General features: G+C 41.9%; 1 protein-coding gene across 1 annotated transcript in view; it reads left to right on the top strand.

Annotated features, from left to right (window-relative positions):
* LOC124719034 (chondroadherin-like protein) overlaps nucleotides 1-15834 on the top strand; it is a 174832-nt gene that overhangs the window by 140402 nt on the left and 18596 nt on the right. Inside the window, exons 13-14 of the mRNA XM_047244702.1 lie at nucleotides 4761-5020; nucleotides 10898-11110. Coding sequence (XP_047100658.1) covers nucleotides 4761-5020; nucleotides 10898-11110 — 473 coding nt within the window. The remainder of the gene's footprint in view (nucleotides 1-4760; nucleotides 5021-10897; nucleotides 11111-15834) is intronic.

Raw genomic sequence — 15834 nt, 5'->3', positions numbered from 1 at the left:
CCATGACTATTAAATTTTCATCACCCATCACTATTTGAATAATTTCTTTTATTTCATCATACATTTCTTCAATTTCTTCATCATCTGCAGAGCTAGTTGGCATATAAACTTGTACTACTGTAGTAGGCGTGGGCTTCGTATCTACCTTGGCCACAATAATGCGTTCACTATGCTTTTTGTAGTAGCTTACCCGCATTCCTATTTTCCTATTCATTATTAAACCTACTCCTGCATTACCCCTATTTGATTTTGTGTTTATAACCCTGTAGTCACCTGACCAGAAGTCTTGTTCCTCCTGCCACCGAACTTCAGTAATTCCCACTATATCTAACTTTAACCTATCCATTTCCCTTTTTAAGTTTTCTAACCTACCTGCCCGATAAAGGGACATTCCACGCTCCGATCCGTAGAATGCCAGTTTGCTTTCTCCTGATAACGACATCCTCTTGAGTAGTCCCCGCCTGGAGATCGGAATGGGGGACTATTTTACCTCCGGAATATTTTACCCAAGAGGACGCCATCATGATTTAACCATACAGTAAAGCTGCATGCCCTCGGGAAATATTACGGCTGTAGTTTCCTCTTGCTTTCAGCTGTTCGCAGTACCAGCACAGCAAGGCCGTTTTGGTTAGTGTTACAAGGCCAGATCAGTCAATCATCCAGACTGTTGCCCCTGCAGCTACTGAAAAGGCTGCTGCCCCTCTTCAGGAACCACATGTTTGTCTGGCCTCTCAACAGATACCACCCGTAATCTTTTTCAAATTGTAGAACCTTTCACTCGTCTAATAAGTATTCTTTCCAGACATTGAACAGCATCATTTTTACAACCTTTAACCTGTCACTATAACTTCTGCTTTTTATTCTTTCTTTGAGGTCTAAAAACCTAAATCTTTTCAGTGGTGATCTCGACAAGCACATCTTTTCCATCACATCTGCAAGCTGCGATGTAATGTTTTTGACCATTCTTTAGAAACCACAATTTGTCACCTTCTTCCAGCTTACTAAGATCTTTGGTTACTGCCCACTAATAACTACTTGTTCAAGAGGAAGCAGATCAGAAAATGTAAAGAGTTCATTATGGAGAACTTCAGAAATGCTCTCAATTGTACTCAAAGTAAAAACCTTCGAAACCCAAGCCGATAAGACTTCAAATATGTTTTGTGTAATTTTTATGCACTTGTGAATAAAAGATGTTTGGCTTTGCAAACTTTGTGTGAACTTATTGAAAAGTTATGCAAATGAAATTATGAAATGAGGTTCTGTTTTCATCAAAAGTTTTTTTTAAAGCATTAGCAATGGCACTGTATGACTTGAACTGGACAGTAGCCAAATACTTTTTTAGAGATATATGCTTAAGAAAGTAAGAAAGTGGTTGTACACCTAAGAAATTTGTGATATAGGATGTTAAACACAGACTAAATTATGTCAAATATTTCCCTAGCAAACAAGTGAACCATCAAAATAATGATTAAATATTGACCAGAAACTTTGATGGTTTTTCACCTAAACACTCCAAAGCCTTTACATAGGCATTATGCATTGTATGAACGTTGCAAGTTCCAATGTTTATAAGTTGTCTGCCTCAGAGATTCCTGTAGACCACTATCTAAAAGCCTAAACACTTTTTTAATTCACGGATCTGCTGTGCCAATAAAGTGAGTGGTTAAAAACTTTATGGAAACATTCTGTATAAAAATTTTCGCATTTCAAAAAATTTTTCAAAATTGAACAGAGGAATATTTGACATTAATAATAGTTGCACAAAATATAAAAAACACCCAAAAAACAAAACAGAACAACCACACTCAAATTTCAGAAGCCCATCAGGTTACATTTTATCTACTTTCGTCTTTAGAGTATTCCAAAAGGTTAAACTAATAAACATGAATGCAGAAAAAACATGGAAACAAAAGCAAGTAACTTATTTTCCTCCTATAACAACTTAAAAAGGTGACAGTAATGTAAAAAGACGACAACATTAAACACAATCTTCTTTACATCCCATGCATCCAAGTTACAAACAAGGATAATATACCAAAGAATGAAAAAAGTAACTGGGAATCTCTTAGAGGACAATCAGTTTGGGGTTAAGAAAGGTAAAGTCACCAGAGATGCATTTATGATGTTTCACTTTGTAATGGAATTAAAATTCCCTCATAGGGTATGCCAACCTAAGAAAATAGTTGGATACTGTAAAGTGGTGCAAGACACTCAAAATTCTCAGAAAAATAGGTGTAAGCTGTGCAAAAATATGAACGCTACATTGAATGTATGTATGAGAATGAAGAGAGACGAATATGAGTGCAAGACCAAGAACAAAGTAATTGGATAAAAAAGGTGTATGACAGGAGTTCAATCTTATACTCCTACTGTTCACTCTGTATATGGAAGTGTGGTATTAAAAATCAGGATGAAAGCATACCAGTCATAGGATTAGCTGATGACATTGCTATCCTCAGTGACAGTGATGAAGAATTAAAGGGCCTGTTGAATGGAATGAACAGTCTAATTGGTACAGAATACTGACCGAGAGTGAGGTGAAGAACGACAAAAGCAGAGATGAGATTAATGATAAACTTAATACTAAAATTGTGGATGAAGAATCAGATAAAGAGTACAAATTCTGGTACCGTGGAGGAAAATAAAATGTGGTCGACAAAGCAAAGAGGATATGGAAAACAGACTATAAAACACAAAAAGGGCATTCAGGGAAGGAAACGAAACACTGAGGATGGGGAAAACCAGAAAAGCAGAAAGTTGAAGTGCTTGAGATGTGGTGTTAAAGAGGTACACTATGTGATCAAAAGTATCCGGACACCCACAGAAACATACATCTTTCATATTACGTGCATTGTGCTGCCACCTACTGCCAGGTACTCCATATCAGTGATCTCAGTAGTCATTAGACAACGTGAGAGAGTAGAATGGGCCACTCTGCAGAACTGATGGACTTCGAACGTGGTCAGGTGATTCGGTGTCACTTGTGTTCAAATGGCTCTGAGCACTATGGGACTTAACTGCTGAGGTCATCAGTCCCCTAAAACTTAGAATTACTTAAATCTAACTAACCTAAGGACATCACACACATCCATGCCCGGGGCAGGATTCAAACCTGCGACCGTAGCGGTCACGCGGCTCCAGACTGTAGCGCCTAGAACCGCTCGGCCACTCCGACCGGCTGTCACTTGTGTCATACATTTGCATGTGAGATTTCCACACTCCAAAACATCCCTATATCCAATATTTCCGATGTGATAGTGAAATGGAAATGTGAAAGGACACATACAGTACAAAAGTGTGCAGGCTGACCTCGTCTGTTGACTTGCAGAACTGCCGACAATTGCAGAGGGTCGTAATGTGTAATAGGCAGACATCTATCCAGACCATCACACAGGAATTCCAAACTGTGTCAGGATCCACTGCAAGTACTATGACAGTTAGGTGGGAGGGAGGTGAGAAAACTCGGATTGCAGGGTCGAGTGGTTGCTCAAAAGCCACACATCACGCCAGTAAATGCAAAACATCGCCTCGCTCAGTGTAAGGAGTGTAAACATTAGACGATTGAACAGTGGCAAAACATTGTGTGGAGTGACAAATAACGGTACACAATTTGGTGATCCGATTGCAGGGTGTGATATTGAAAATGCCTGGTGAAAGTCATCTGCCAGTGTGTGTAGTGCCAACAGTAAAATTCAGAGGCAGTGGTGTTACAGTGTGGTCATATTTTTCATGGAGGTGACTTACACCCCTTGTTGTTTTGCGTGGAATAATCACAGCACAGGCCTATATTGATGTTTTAAGCACCTTCTTCTTCCCACTGTTGTAGAGCAGTTCGGCAATGGCGACTTCATCTTTCAACACGATCGAGCATCTGTTCATAATGCACGGTCTGTAGCGGAGTGGTTACACGACAGTAACGTCCCTGTAATGGACTGGCCTGCACAGAATCCTGACCTGAATCCTATAGAACACCTTCGGGATGTTTTGGAATGCCAACTTGGTGCCAGGTCTCAGCGACTGACATCGATCCCTCTCCTCAGTGCAGCACTCCGTGAAGAATGGGCTGCCATTCCCCAAGAAACCTTCCAGCACCTGACTGAAAGTATGCCTGCGAGAGTGAGGGTAGACCAACACCGTATTGAATTCCAGCATTACCGATGGAGGGGGCCACAACCTTGTAAGTCATTTTCAGCCAGGTGTCCGGATACTTTTGATCGTATAGTGTATGTTGAAAATCTGGTGGAATGAGAAGGTGTGAAGTAGGAGGTGATCCACAGAATTGGTAAAGAGAGGAACATGCATGTAACACTGACAAAAATGATGATTGGTCATGTATGAAAGACAAGGAGTGCTAACTTCCACAATACCAGAAGGACATGTAAAGGGTAAAAACTGTAGGGGAAGATAGAATTTTTCAACAGATAATTGAGGACCAGGGTGCAAGGCTTACCCTGAAATGAAAAGGTTGGCAAAGGACAAGAATCTGTAGAGGGATGCATCGAACCGGTAAGAAGAAAAAATCGTATCAGGTAGAGGCCTATGCTCATTTTCTTGCTTGTGTGGTTTAGCTGTCACAGCTTCTGCCAGTAATGAGCTGGGGTGATGTGAGCACTGTTGCCAGCAGACACAGAGCTACAGAACCTTCCAGGTGACTGACTGTACCCTGTAGTACAGACAGACAGTATGTACCTCATAGGTTAGGGTAGAGGCGTGTGATGAGTTTGCTGGGTACAGGAGCGGTGCACCGTGTTGCTCCGCAGGTGAACATCAAGCAGCTCGACCTGTCGGAGAACCCGCTGAGTGCAGCAGCGGTGGCGGCGGTGCTGTCGGAGCCCAAGACGGTGCGGCGGCTGCGGCTGTCGCGCGTCAACTTGACGGCACTGCCCGCTGGCCCACTGGAGACGCCCTTCCTGAGGGAGCTCGACCTGTCCGGCAATGCCGTGGCGCGCCTGCCACCCGCCGCCTTCGAGCGGGCCACCCTGCTGGAGGTGCTCGACGTCTCCCACAACCAGCTCTCCAGGTGAGTGGGGGCGGCGTGTGTCTGGGGGGGGGGGGGGGGGGGAGGGGAGGAGGAGGGGGGGACACTGATCCACTCCACACACCTGCAGGCATGCCACCTGTTCTGTTATGGTCGCTAAGTACCAGTGTTTGATATTGGATCTGCAGCTTGTACACTGACGAAGAGAGGGTAGAAAGGCTAGTCATCTGTGGGCAATAGTAATAGTGACAATGTTTTCTTATTTACAACTAAGTGCTCCCAGTCATGTGTTGCTGTCAATCATTCTGGTTAAATGGAAAGGAAACAAAAGCACACATTTATAGTGTCCAACTCATCTCTCTCTCTCTCTCTCTCTCTCTCTCTCTCTCTCTCTCTCTCATGGACACAGGCAGACAGCGTTTGTTGGTGTTGGTAATGAGGCTCACCCTGTGGCTAAATGTGCCTTGGTGCACAGCCAGCACATCTTGGCACAGTGTTACACCGTCCGGGTTATCTGGATACTTCCCACAGACACCAACCTATCAGAACTCCGGAGATGGGAACTTGCCCTTCAATATATCCTCTCTTCCCGTTACCCACCAGGCCTCAACCTCCACTAATTTCAGGTTGCTGCCCCTCGTACATCACTTGTCACTCAACAACATCTTTGCCTCTGTACTTCCGCCTCGACTGACGTCTCTGCCCAAACTCTTTGCCTTTACATACGTCTGCTTGTGTCTGTATATGTGCAGATGGACGTGTGTGTGTGTGTGTGTGTGTGTGTGTGTGTGTGTGTGTGCGTGCGCGTGTGTGCGCGTGTGTATACCTGTCCCTTTTTCCCCCTAAGGTAAGTCTTCCCGCTCCCGGGATTGGAATGACTCCTTACCCTCTCCCTTAAAACCCACATCCTTTCATCTTTCCCTCTCCTTCCCTCTTTCCTGATGAAGCAACCGTGGGTTGTGAAAGCTAGCTATTTGTGTGTGTGTTTGTGTATTTTTTATTGTGTCTATGTACCAGCGCTTTCCCATTTGGTATGTCACACACAATAAAAAACACACACACAAATTTCAAGCTTTCGCAACCCACGGTTGCTTCATCAGGAAATAGGGAAGGAGAGGGAAAGACGAAAGGATGTGGGTTTTAAGGGAGATGGTAAGGAGTCATTCCAATCCCGGGAGCAGAAAGACTTACCTTAGGGGTAAAACACACACACACACACACACACACACACACACATATCCATCCAGCATACTGTATGAACAGAACAGTACCGATTCATTATAACAGTGACTCAAAGAGGCCACCACCGGCATTATTACAGCCACTGCACCTACGGAGCATGTTCTCGTATACCCACTCCGTCCCATCTGGTGACTCTTTAGTTTCTAGGGCGGCAGTCAGAACTTGTGCCAGCAGATCTTTCTCTGTCACTGCAGCTGTCTCACAAATTAAACTTTGCATATGACCCGAAAAGTAGTACACATCATCCTCTCTACCCTGTTGCATGCTATGAGAAGTAAATTTGAGACTCTCTTTCTGTCAACAGATGTGGACACGTAGCACATCTGAACTGATATCGTTATAGAACAGAATGATATGTTTCCAGACATAGGTTCCTTTTCCAAACATTATGTACTCACTCCTGCCTACAGGTCCTAAAAGTTTGTAATGAGAATTTCCAACACACTATTTGTGCATGCAATATATAAGTGGGTGACTGTTTATTATGGTAATGTGTAAAAATTCTAAGTAAATCAACCGAGAAAATTTTTGAGATATTTGGTAATAACACCTCCTGTTTGTATATTAGATATTTATTTGTATATTACATATATTTAAAAAACAGGTATGTAAAAACACACACATACCTGAATGCAATGTTGTTTCGAAGTTTCAAAGCAATCGGTAAACTTTCAGAAATTTAAGACTTTGTAGCAATGAACATTTACATTTTTATTTATACAGGTGCAAATGTATGTTCTTCACAGATTTATTTGAAAATGTTGCATTTGAATACACACATTTTTATAAAGCTATGGGAGCACCATATACACTGAGAGCCAAGACATTACGACCACCTGCTTAATAGCTTGTTTGTCCGTCTTTGGAAAAAAATACATCACTGATTCAGAGTACCAGGGATCCGTCAGTTTGTTGTTAGGTTTGTGGAGATATGTGGCATTAGCTGTCTATGCACAGGCCATGTAATTTGCATAAATAGTGGGCCACTGATTTGCATACGTGGTGATGGTGCTAGATAGTAACCCACAAGGGTTCCATAGGATTCACATCAGGCAAATTTGTTGCCAACACATCGACGTGAGTTTTACTGCTCGCCAGGCCACTGTAGCACAGTTGTGGCTCCGAGATGTGGACAATTATACTGCTGAAAGATGACTTTGCCATTGGAGAAGACATCAAGCATGAATGGGTGCAGGTTATTTGCAGCTACCAACGTGTCTTCAGTTACTACCACGGGTCAAGTAGTAATGCACTTCTTTCTCAGGGGGACAAATATTAATTATTATCAGTAGTAGTATATTAAGCTACAAATTATCATTTTAAACCTGTGTGGTCTCCCTGGTGTGCCTAGTCGACCACAAGTCCCCATCACACAGTTCACTCTAACAACAGAGTACATACAGGGTTGAAGACACGGAGAAAGAAAAGTATCATCACAATTTGAATTTAGAGTAATATAGCTTTCTTACCTTTATTTGTCATTGTTGCACGCTCGTTGTCCAGTGGTGAATCTCGCCATCCGCTGTTTGTTAAATCAATTGGAGGTCCAGGGTGTGTATTCTGCTGCGTAAGAACTGACACATATTTAAACTTCCAACTTTTATTTTATAAATGCTGATCATGACAATATTCAATAATTTTCAATGTAACAGCTTTTCCAATACATCAGTTCGTTCCCTCTATCCTTGACCTTCTCAAAGCAAGCGTATTACAAGACGTCTCAACGCCAACTGCCCATTGTCTCTACACCCGCCAACAACCGGCTCCTGTTCATAGAGCTTAAAAACTGTGCAGTACTGCCAACCTTGGTTGTATATCGATATTTTACCCATTGCACATATACATATATGAAAAACGTAGTATGAAAAATGAAAAGTATTTATAATATAGTTCTGCGGCAATTTACCTCATGATTGTCCTCATATTAACAGTTTTGTAACAAAATAATAATATTTCAGTTTGTGTATATGTAGTTAAAGTTCACTTGCTCCTTCAAGGTGATTGACAGCACCGCACACCTCGCCAGCCGGTGGTATCGGTAGTTTCAGTAGTCCGTTACATTACACCGTGCAAATGCGGGAGAATGTCTCCCTTCACATAATACTGCTCCCACCAACACGAGTCTGTGGTATGCTGCATGTTTCTAGTCGCTGTTCACCTAGATGGCAGCATTTGTGGAGATGCCCGTCAACCTTGTGTAGCAAAAATGCGATTCACCTAAAGAGCGACACATTTCCATTGGTTGACAGTCAAACCCTGATAGTCTTGTGACCACTGAAATTGTAATTGATGATGTCAGTGGATCAACATGTGAACACATATAGTTGGTCTGCTGCAGAGCTCCGTGTTAAACAGTGCACTCTGAAACACGTGTGCACACACAACCATCTTGCTCTTTCAGCAAGGATGCTACAGATCACCATCTGTCCTACTCTACCTAGCAGACCAGCCTCCAACCAGTTGTGGACATCCAACCACTTAGTGCGTAGTGGTAATTTCACCGTCCTTCTATCTCTTCTTTCCATAGATGCTCATGACAGTAGCACATGGACATTCGACCAGCTTCGCCATTTTTGAGATATTCTTTCACAGACTCTGCCTAATAATAATCTGCTCTTTGTCAAAGTTGCTTATTTCAGTGGATTTCCGCATTTGTAGCCCATGGTGATTCGCCATCCATGTCTACTCCACTTACATACCTCTGTTACTGTGCCACACGCCTGCAACCTCGCCAGGCAGCATTCAGTGTTGTGGTGGGCAGTGTATGTATGGAGTTCAGTAGGAGTATAAAAAGATATGCGTTTGTGTCAGAATTTCAAAGCACTCAGTGAAGAACTATCAACATTTACTTTTTTTTTTTAAATACAGGTATGGATACATGTAGTACAGTACTGTAGTACTTTTAAATGATATTTTGTGTATCTTCTCTTCATTGGTGTACACTGTACTCACACAAATCTTGTTGACTGAAAATTATTGACTGATGTGCATTTTCATTGTGTTTCCATTTGTTTACTATCAACGCCAGCAAGTGGACAGGTTATGTTACCTGGGATACATGTACTGTGTGCAATAGTTCAATTCTTTTATCTTGGCGGTTCGCGCATGCCCGCCCAGACGCGGGAGATTGCTACGTTGCCAGTTGTACATGCCAAGAGAAGTAGCGCCATAGTATAGTTCGCAATCTTACGTTTGGGGGGAGCACACAGTTTATGAAGTAAAGCCACCACAGCCGCATTAACCCTTTCGCTGCTGCAGAGACGTGCTCCCCGCACTCCGCACTGCGCGCGATTTTGTCATCACTGCACTGCTCGCCTGTGCAGACACATGGTGTTTCGACTGCTTTGACACACTTTATCATTCAATTTCACAAAAAGTATTTGGCCAAATAAATTGCTTTTTAGACATCTTCTTGACTGATAGCTGCCCCCCTTAAATGACTTAATTTTGTTTCGATGTTCAACACAGTTATTGTGTAGCATTAGATGTAGTAAACCATTGCACGAAATTTTGAAGAGTTTGCAGAGGTAAAAGTCCACAGCGTATACTTTTTCGTAAGGTTGATTTTAGTTGTCACTAGAAATTTCAAAAAATTACATTCAAACGAATAAAATTCATGAAGTAAGACACTTCAATATTGTTTTAAAATAAAGAAATATGAAGCACCGAGGAAGGTTTGAACTCAGCACCTTTTGGTTAGCAGCTAAACACTTTAACCATTACGCTAACGCAACTTGTCATCCAGTAGACCTTCTGAAGGACTTTAAACTAGCACGCAAAATACAGACAAACACTGTTGGTATGACTGTGAATTACTCACGTTTTGTAGAAATACAATAGGAAAGAAACAATTACCACTGTTCTTTATTGCAAAAAAGCGGTTAGTGAGAATGATACAAACACCTTTCCTGGCTATCACCTGAATTAGGAGGCTTATTGCTTGTTTGGTTTAATTAATTAATAGAATATGAAGCAATTGGTATAAAGAATGCTTTTTCCAAACTTTCTATAAAAGAAAATCTGCTATCAAGACATTGCTTTTGTTCAGTTACTTTATTTATGACTGAACGTTTCTAAAACTGAAGACACTTGTCCGTGCTCTGCACTGCAGTCGAGCTCTGGCAACATCGTTCTCTGTTCATTAGCTGACTGTGTTTTGTGACGTCAGATGTGCAGAACAAACCTAAACTCGGCCGCCATCGTAAATGATGTGCACTTTAGTACACAATAGTGTAAGTCATGTTTCTATTACATTTTACATACTGCCATGTTTATGTGAAAAGTACATTGTAATACATTTTTGAAAAGAAGGGACAAAGTACATTATTGGATAAAAAAATAGAGGGTACTCTTTTAAAAAGATGTACTGCTGTTCAACATGTGCTTGATACATTTAGTTTTTATTTTTCTTCTTTATAAAAAATTATTTGAGGTAATCAGGATAAATAGGACAGCCTGTATGGATGGAGCACTTTTTTTGTGTCTGTGTTCAGTGTAAAAATTCAGTTGTTTTTACAATAACAAATATGAAAGAGGTTAAACAACAATTTAGTGCATAAATAATTAGACTGGAATAAAATATAAAGTACATATGTGCATTTATTCTTCAACTCCAACCAAAACATCCACCCACGATTGGACAACCGTACAGGTAGAAATACCTCACCTGTGTGGCAGGCTGGACCGTGAGACGTGGCGGCGGCTGCCGGCACTGCGGGAGCTGCGGCTGTCGGGGAACCCGGTGGCAGCAGTGCAGGCCGGCGACCTGGACGGGCTGCGAACCCTGGCCCGCCTAGATGCCAGCGACCTGCCACAGTGCACCCGCATCGAGGCCGCCGCTTTCCGCGGGCTGAGGTCCCTCCAGGAGCTCGCCGTCTACGGATACCCCAGGTCTGTGATTGCAGTGCTGCAGAATTTGACATGTTGCGGGGAACATGCGGACAAACTCCGACTGCTCGCCAGGGATATTGTGTTCTGCTTCCCCGTGCGACAGAAGTCTCTGCAAATGTCCTCGTCATGCTCTTACCTGAAAGCCACAAATGTCAAGAATAAATGCTTGGCATTGCTTAGCATAGCACAAACATCTATGTCTCCTTGACTACTCTGTAATTCACATGCAAGTACATAAAGAAAATATTCGATGGATCTAAATAACTTGGCGTCAGCTGAATTAGGTACAGATGTCCTACATGTTGGTGACATAATACAGCTGACACCAAATTATTCATTCACCAAAATGATTTTGGTCTAATTTCGAATGGCTGTCCATCATCATCTATGTAAATAATGCACTGAAGTGTTTGACATCGGAATCAGAGAGCCAGTTTTAGACTATTTTCCAACCATTTAATTTTTGAATACCACGTGGGAAAAATGAACTCACAAGTCTTCCCTCCAAAACCCGATTTGTCTTATTTTATGAGGGGGGATCTGAAAGTAATGCACAATAATTTTTTTCTCCCCCATTGTTGCAGTTGGGATATTGAAATTTTACAACAATATAGTTAGAAGTTTGTCCTACAGAGATGTATGGACTGTAGTAATGTCTCCACGTGGTGTGTATTCTTCCAAGAGGACCTTGTGAAACTTAGTGTTTCGCCACACTCCGAGCAGGCAGTAGGAGCTGCAGCACTGCACGGATTGTTATTGGTGGGCTTTGCACAACATGGGAGCACTGAGTATGCTACAACTTCCATTAAAAGCCTGGTTAACTTGCATCGGGCCCTTAGTGACAAGTGCCACAACATTAAAGCTGACGGTGTCATTCTTCCTCGTGACACTGCTCCTGTTCTTAAGAAAATAGCCAGATTTGGGTGAGAGGTGCCCCAGCATCCACCATACCATCAGGATTTTGCAGCACCTGAGTGTTATCTGTTTGGTTTGATGAGGAAATTCCTGGCCGAACAACACTTTGCAATGGATGCAGAAGTGAAATCCAAAACTGCAGATGGCTATACTCCAACGAAATGGACTTCCACAAACAGGCCGTATTGAAAGTGGTACCATGTTGGGAGAAATGTGTTGAGAACATTGGTGATTATATAGAAAAGTACATAAAAGATGTAAGTTCATTTGTGATTTTTTTTTTTTTTTACTTATTAAACGTTTTGGTAAAAAAATTACGACCTCAGGGAAGATCAGTTTGGATTCCGTAAAAATGATGGAACACGTGAGGCAATACTGACCTTACGACTTATCTTAGAAGAAAGATTAAGGAAAGGCAAACCTATGTTTCTAGCATTTGTAGACTTAGAGAAAGCTTTTGACAATGTTGACTGGAATACTCTCTTCCAAATTCTAAAGGTGGCAGGGGTAAAATACAAGGAGCGAAAGGCTATTTACAATTTTTACAGAAACCAGATGGCAGTTATAAGAGTTGAGGGGCATGAAAGGGAAGCAGTGGTTGGGAAGGGAGTGAGACAGGGTTGTAGTCTCTCCCCGATGTTATTCAATCTGTATATTGAGCAAGCAGTGAAGGAAACAAAAGAAAAGTTTGGAGTAGGTATTAAAATCCAGGGAGAAGAAATAAAAACTTTCAGGTTTGCCGATGACATTGTAATTCTGTCAGAGACAGCAAAGGACGCGGAATGGCAGTTGAACAGAATGGACAGTGTCTTGAAAGGAGGATGTAAGATGAACATCAACAAAAGCAAAACGAGGATAATGGAATGTAGTCGAATTAAGTCGGGTGATGCTGAGAGAATTAGATTAAGAAATGAGACACTTAAAGTAGTAAAGGAGTTTTGCTATTTGGGGAGGAAAATAACTGATGATGGTCGAAGTAGAGAGGATATAAAATGTGGACTGGCAATGGCAAGGAAAGCGTTTCTGAAGAAGAGAAATTTGTTAACATCCAGTATTGATTTAAGTGTCAGGAAGTCATTTCTGAAAGTATTTGTATGGAGTGTAGCCATGTATGAAAGTGAAACGTGGACGATAAATAGTTTAGACAAGAAGAGAATAGAAGCTTTCGAAATGTGGTGCTACAGAAGAATGCTGAAGATTAGATAGGTAGATTACATAACTAATGAGGAGGTATTGAACAGAATAGGGGAGAAGAGGAGTTTGTGGCACAACTTGACAAGAAGAAGGGACCGGTTAGTAGGACATGTTCTGAGACATCGAGGGATCACCAATTTAGTATTCGAGGGCAGCGTGGAGAGTAAAAATTGTAGAGGGAGATCAAGAGATGAATACACTAAGCAGATTCAGAAGGATGTAGGTTGCAGTAGGTACTGGGTGATGAAGAAGCTTGCACAAGATAGAGTAGCATGGAGAGCTGCATCAAACCAGTCTCAGGACTGAAGACGACAACAACAACACTTTTTGGTCTTCCCTCGTATTACCACAATCATTTCTCTCTATGTAGATTGGAGTCAACAAAATATTTTTGCATTGGTTGCACTGTTAGCAGAAAGCTGGTGATTGAAACTTAGTGAAAAGATCTCTCCACAATAAAAACACCTTTGTAATACTGACTGTCACCCCTAACTAGCTGATAATATGCATGACACTCTCTCCTATCTCACAATAATTTAGAACCTGCTGCCCTTCTTCGATCTCTTTTGATGTTCTGTGTCAATCTTATGTGGTAAGGATCCCATATCGTGCAGCAACATTCCAGAAGAGGAGATACGAGCATAGTACAGGCAACTCTTTAGCAGATGTGTTACATCTTTAAAGTGTGCTACCGATAAAACACAACCTTTGGTTTGCCTTCCCTCACAAGAATTTCTGTATGGTAGTTGTAATATAAATTCTTTGCAATTGTATTTAGTTCAACCAACTGCCTATAAATTTGTGTGTGTGTTTTTTTTTCCACATAACAATCTCTAACTTTGTATTGTTTAGGGTCACTTGTCACTTTCTGCAGCATGCAGATATCCTGTCAACATCATTTTGCAATTTGTTTTGGTCCTCTACTGATACAGGTGATTCTGTAAGTTAATGTCCAGTAAACAAAATAATAGAGGTGCTCAAATTGTCTCCTAAATCATTTCTATAGGCTAAGAACAGCAGGTTTCAACAGACATCTTCCCATCATTGCTATGAACTGTGACCCTTCTGATAGATCACGAATCCTGTCATACAACTGAGGTGATGCTCCCTAGGAATGAAATTCTATTACAAGGTACTTATGAGGAACAGTATTAAAAGCCTTCAGATAATCTAAAGCTGCGAGCTTGATATCCCCTGTTGCAGCACTCACACTTTGTCCAAATGAATTCAGTTATGTTTCACAAAAATGACATTTTCTGAAACCCTGTTTGTCACATGTCAATAGATTGATTTCTTTAAGGTATTTTATTATTTATATGTTGCTAAATCCTACTGCAAATGAAGTTGGCCCATATAGTATTAGAAGCTCTAATTTATCCTATTATCTACAGCCAAATATATATCTTCAAAAGCGCAACCAGTTTAAAATAATCATGTTTGCATTTAATGTTGCGACAGGAGGAATATAAAAAATCTTAATAAATACAGACACGTTCAGGAAAACCAGAACACCTTGAATGACAAAGAGATAGGATGTACACATTCGCAGGACATTGTATGTTCTGCAGAAATGTTTAACATTTCAGTCACATCAGTTCAGTATGTCTCCTGTTGCTTAGTAGGCACAGGGTCTGCAATGGGCCCTGATAACTTGTTCTATGCAGTATGGCATTAGCACGTATAAGACACGAGTCGCTTTCTGGGGTATAGGCCGTCCGTGCTGTATTCACCTGCCTCCAAAGTTCGTCTGTGGTGGTTGGCATTGGGTCACAGCACTGCTTCCTTTTTTGGACCGTATCCCAGATTCAGAAGGATGTAGATTGCAGTAGGTACTGGGAGATGAAGAAGCTTGCACAGGATAGGGTAGCATGGAGAGCTGCATCAAACCAGTCTGCGGACTGAAGACCACAACAACAACAACATCCCACACTTTTTCAACTGGCAACAAGTCTGGTGATCTCGTGCATTAGGGCAAAAGGCTGACATCCTGTGACACCAAGAAGGCACGTGTTCATGCAGCAGTGGATTGTCTTGCTGAAAATGGCGTCTGGGGTGTTGTGCAGAAAGGATATGGCTACAGGTTCCAGGATGTCATTGACATGGGTCACACTGATCATGGTGCCCTGGACAAGAACCATCTGTGATTTGTGGTAGAACTCAACAACAACCCACACCATCAGGTCACGAGGTCTCGTGCGAATGCAGTGACAGTGATGCCACTCACCCTGTCAGTGGAGAGCCAAAGTGCAGCCATTATTTTCAAATAAACAAACCAGAAAACACTATCTCGCGCCATTCCATTCGCCGATGGCATTGCTCCGTACACCATTGTCGTTTAGCACATTTCTGAACGTTTTTCAAAGTCAGGTGGAGAACTGGGCGACACATGCGTAGCCCGTGCCGTAATAACCAGCGACGGACTGTCACCCTGATAGTGTACGACGTGTTACACTATTCTGCTGTCGTGCCAGAGCTGAGAAGGGTAGTCCTGCAATGCCATTCGGCTGAGGTTTTGATCTTCTCAGGGCTCGGTCTGGGTAGTGCGACCTAACTCTTCTCCTCATGTTCTGTGGGCTTCTGTGAAGCATTCTGCACACACCCGTTGCTCTGCCAAA

This window comes from Schistocerca piceifrons, chromosome 10, assembly GCF_021461385.2.
Source record: "Schistocerca piceifrons isolate TAMUIC-IGC-003096 chromosome 10, iqSchPice1.1, whole genome shotgun sequence".
In the NCBI taxonomy this organism is placed as follows: domain Eukaryota; kingdom Metazoa; phylum Arthropoda; class Insecta; order Orthoptera; family Acrididae; genus Schistocerca; species Schistocerca piceifrons.
Note: the sequence above shows the minus strand (reverse complement) of the source record. Positions and strands in the feature narration are given on the sequence as shown.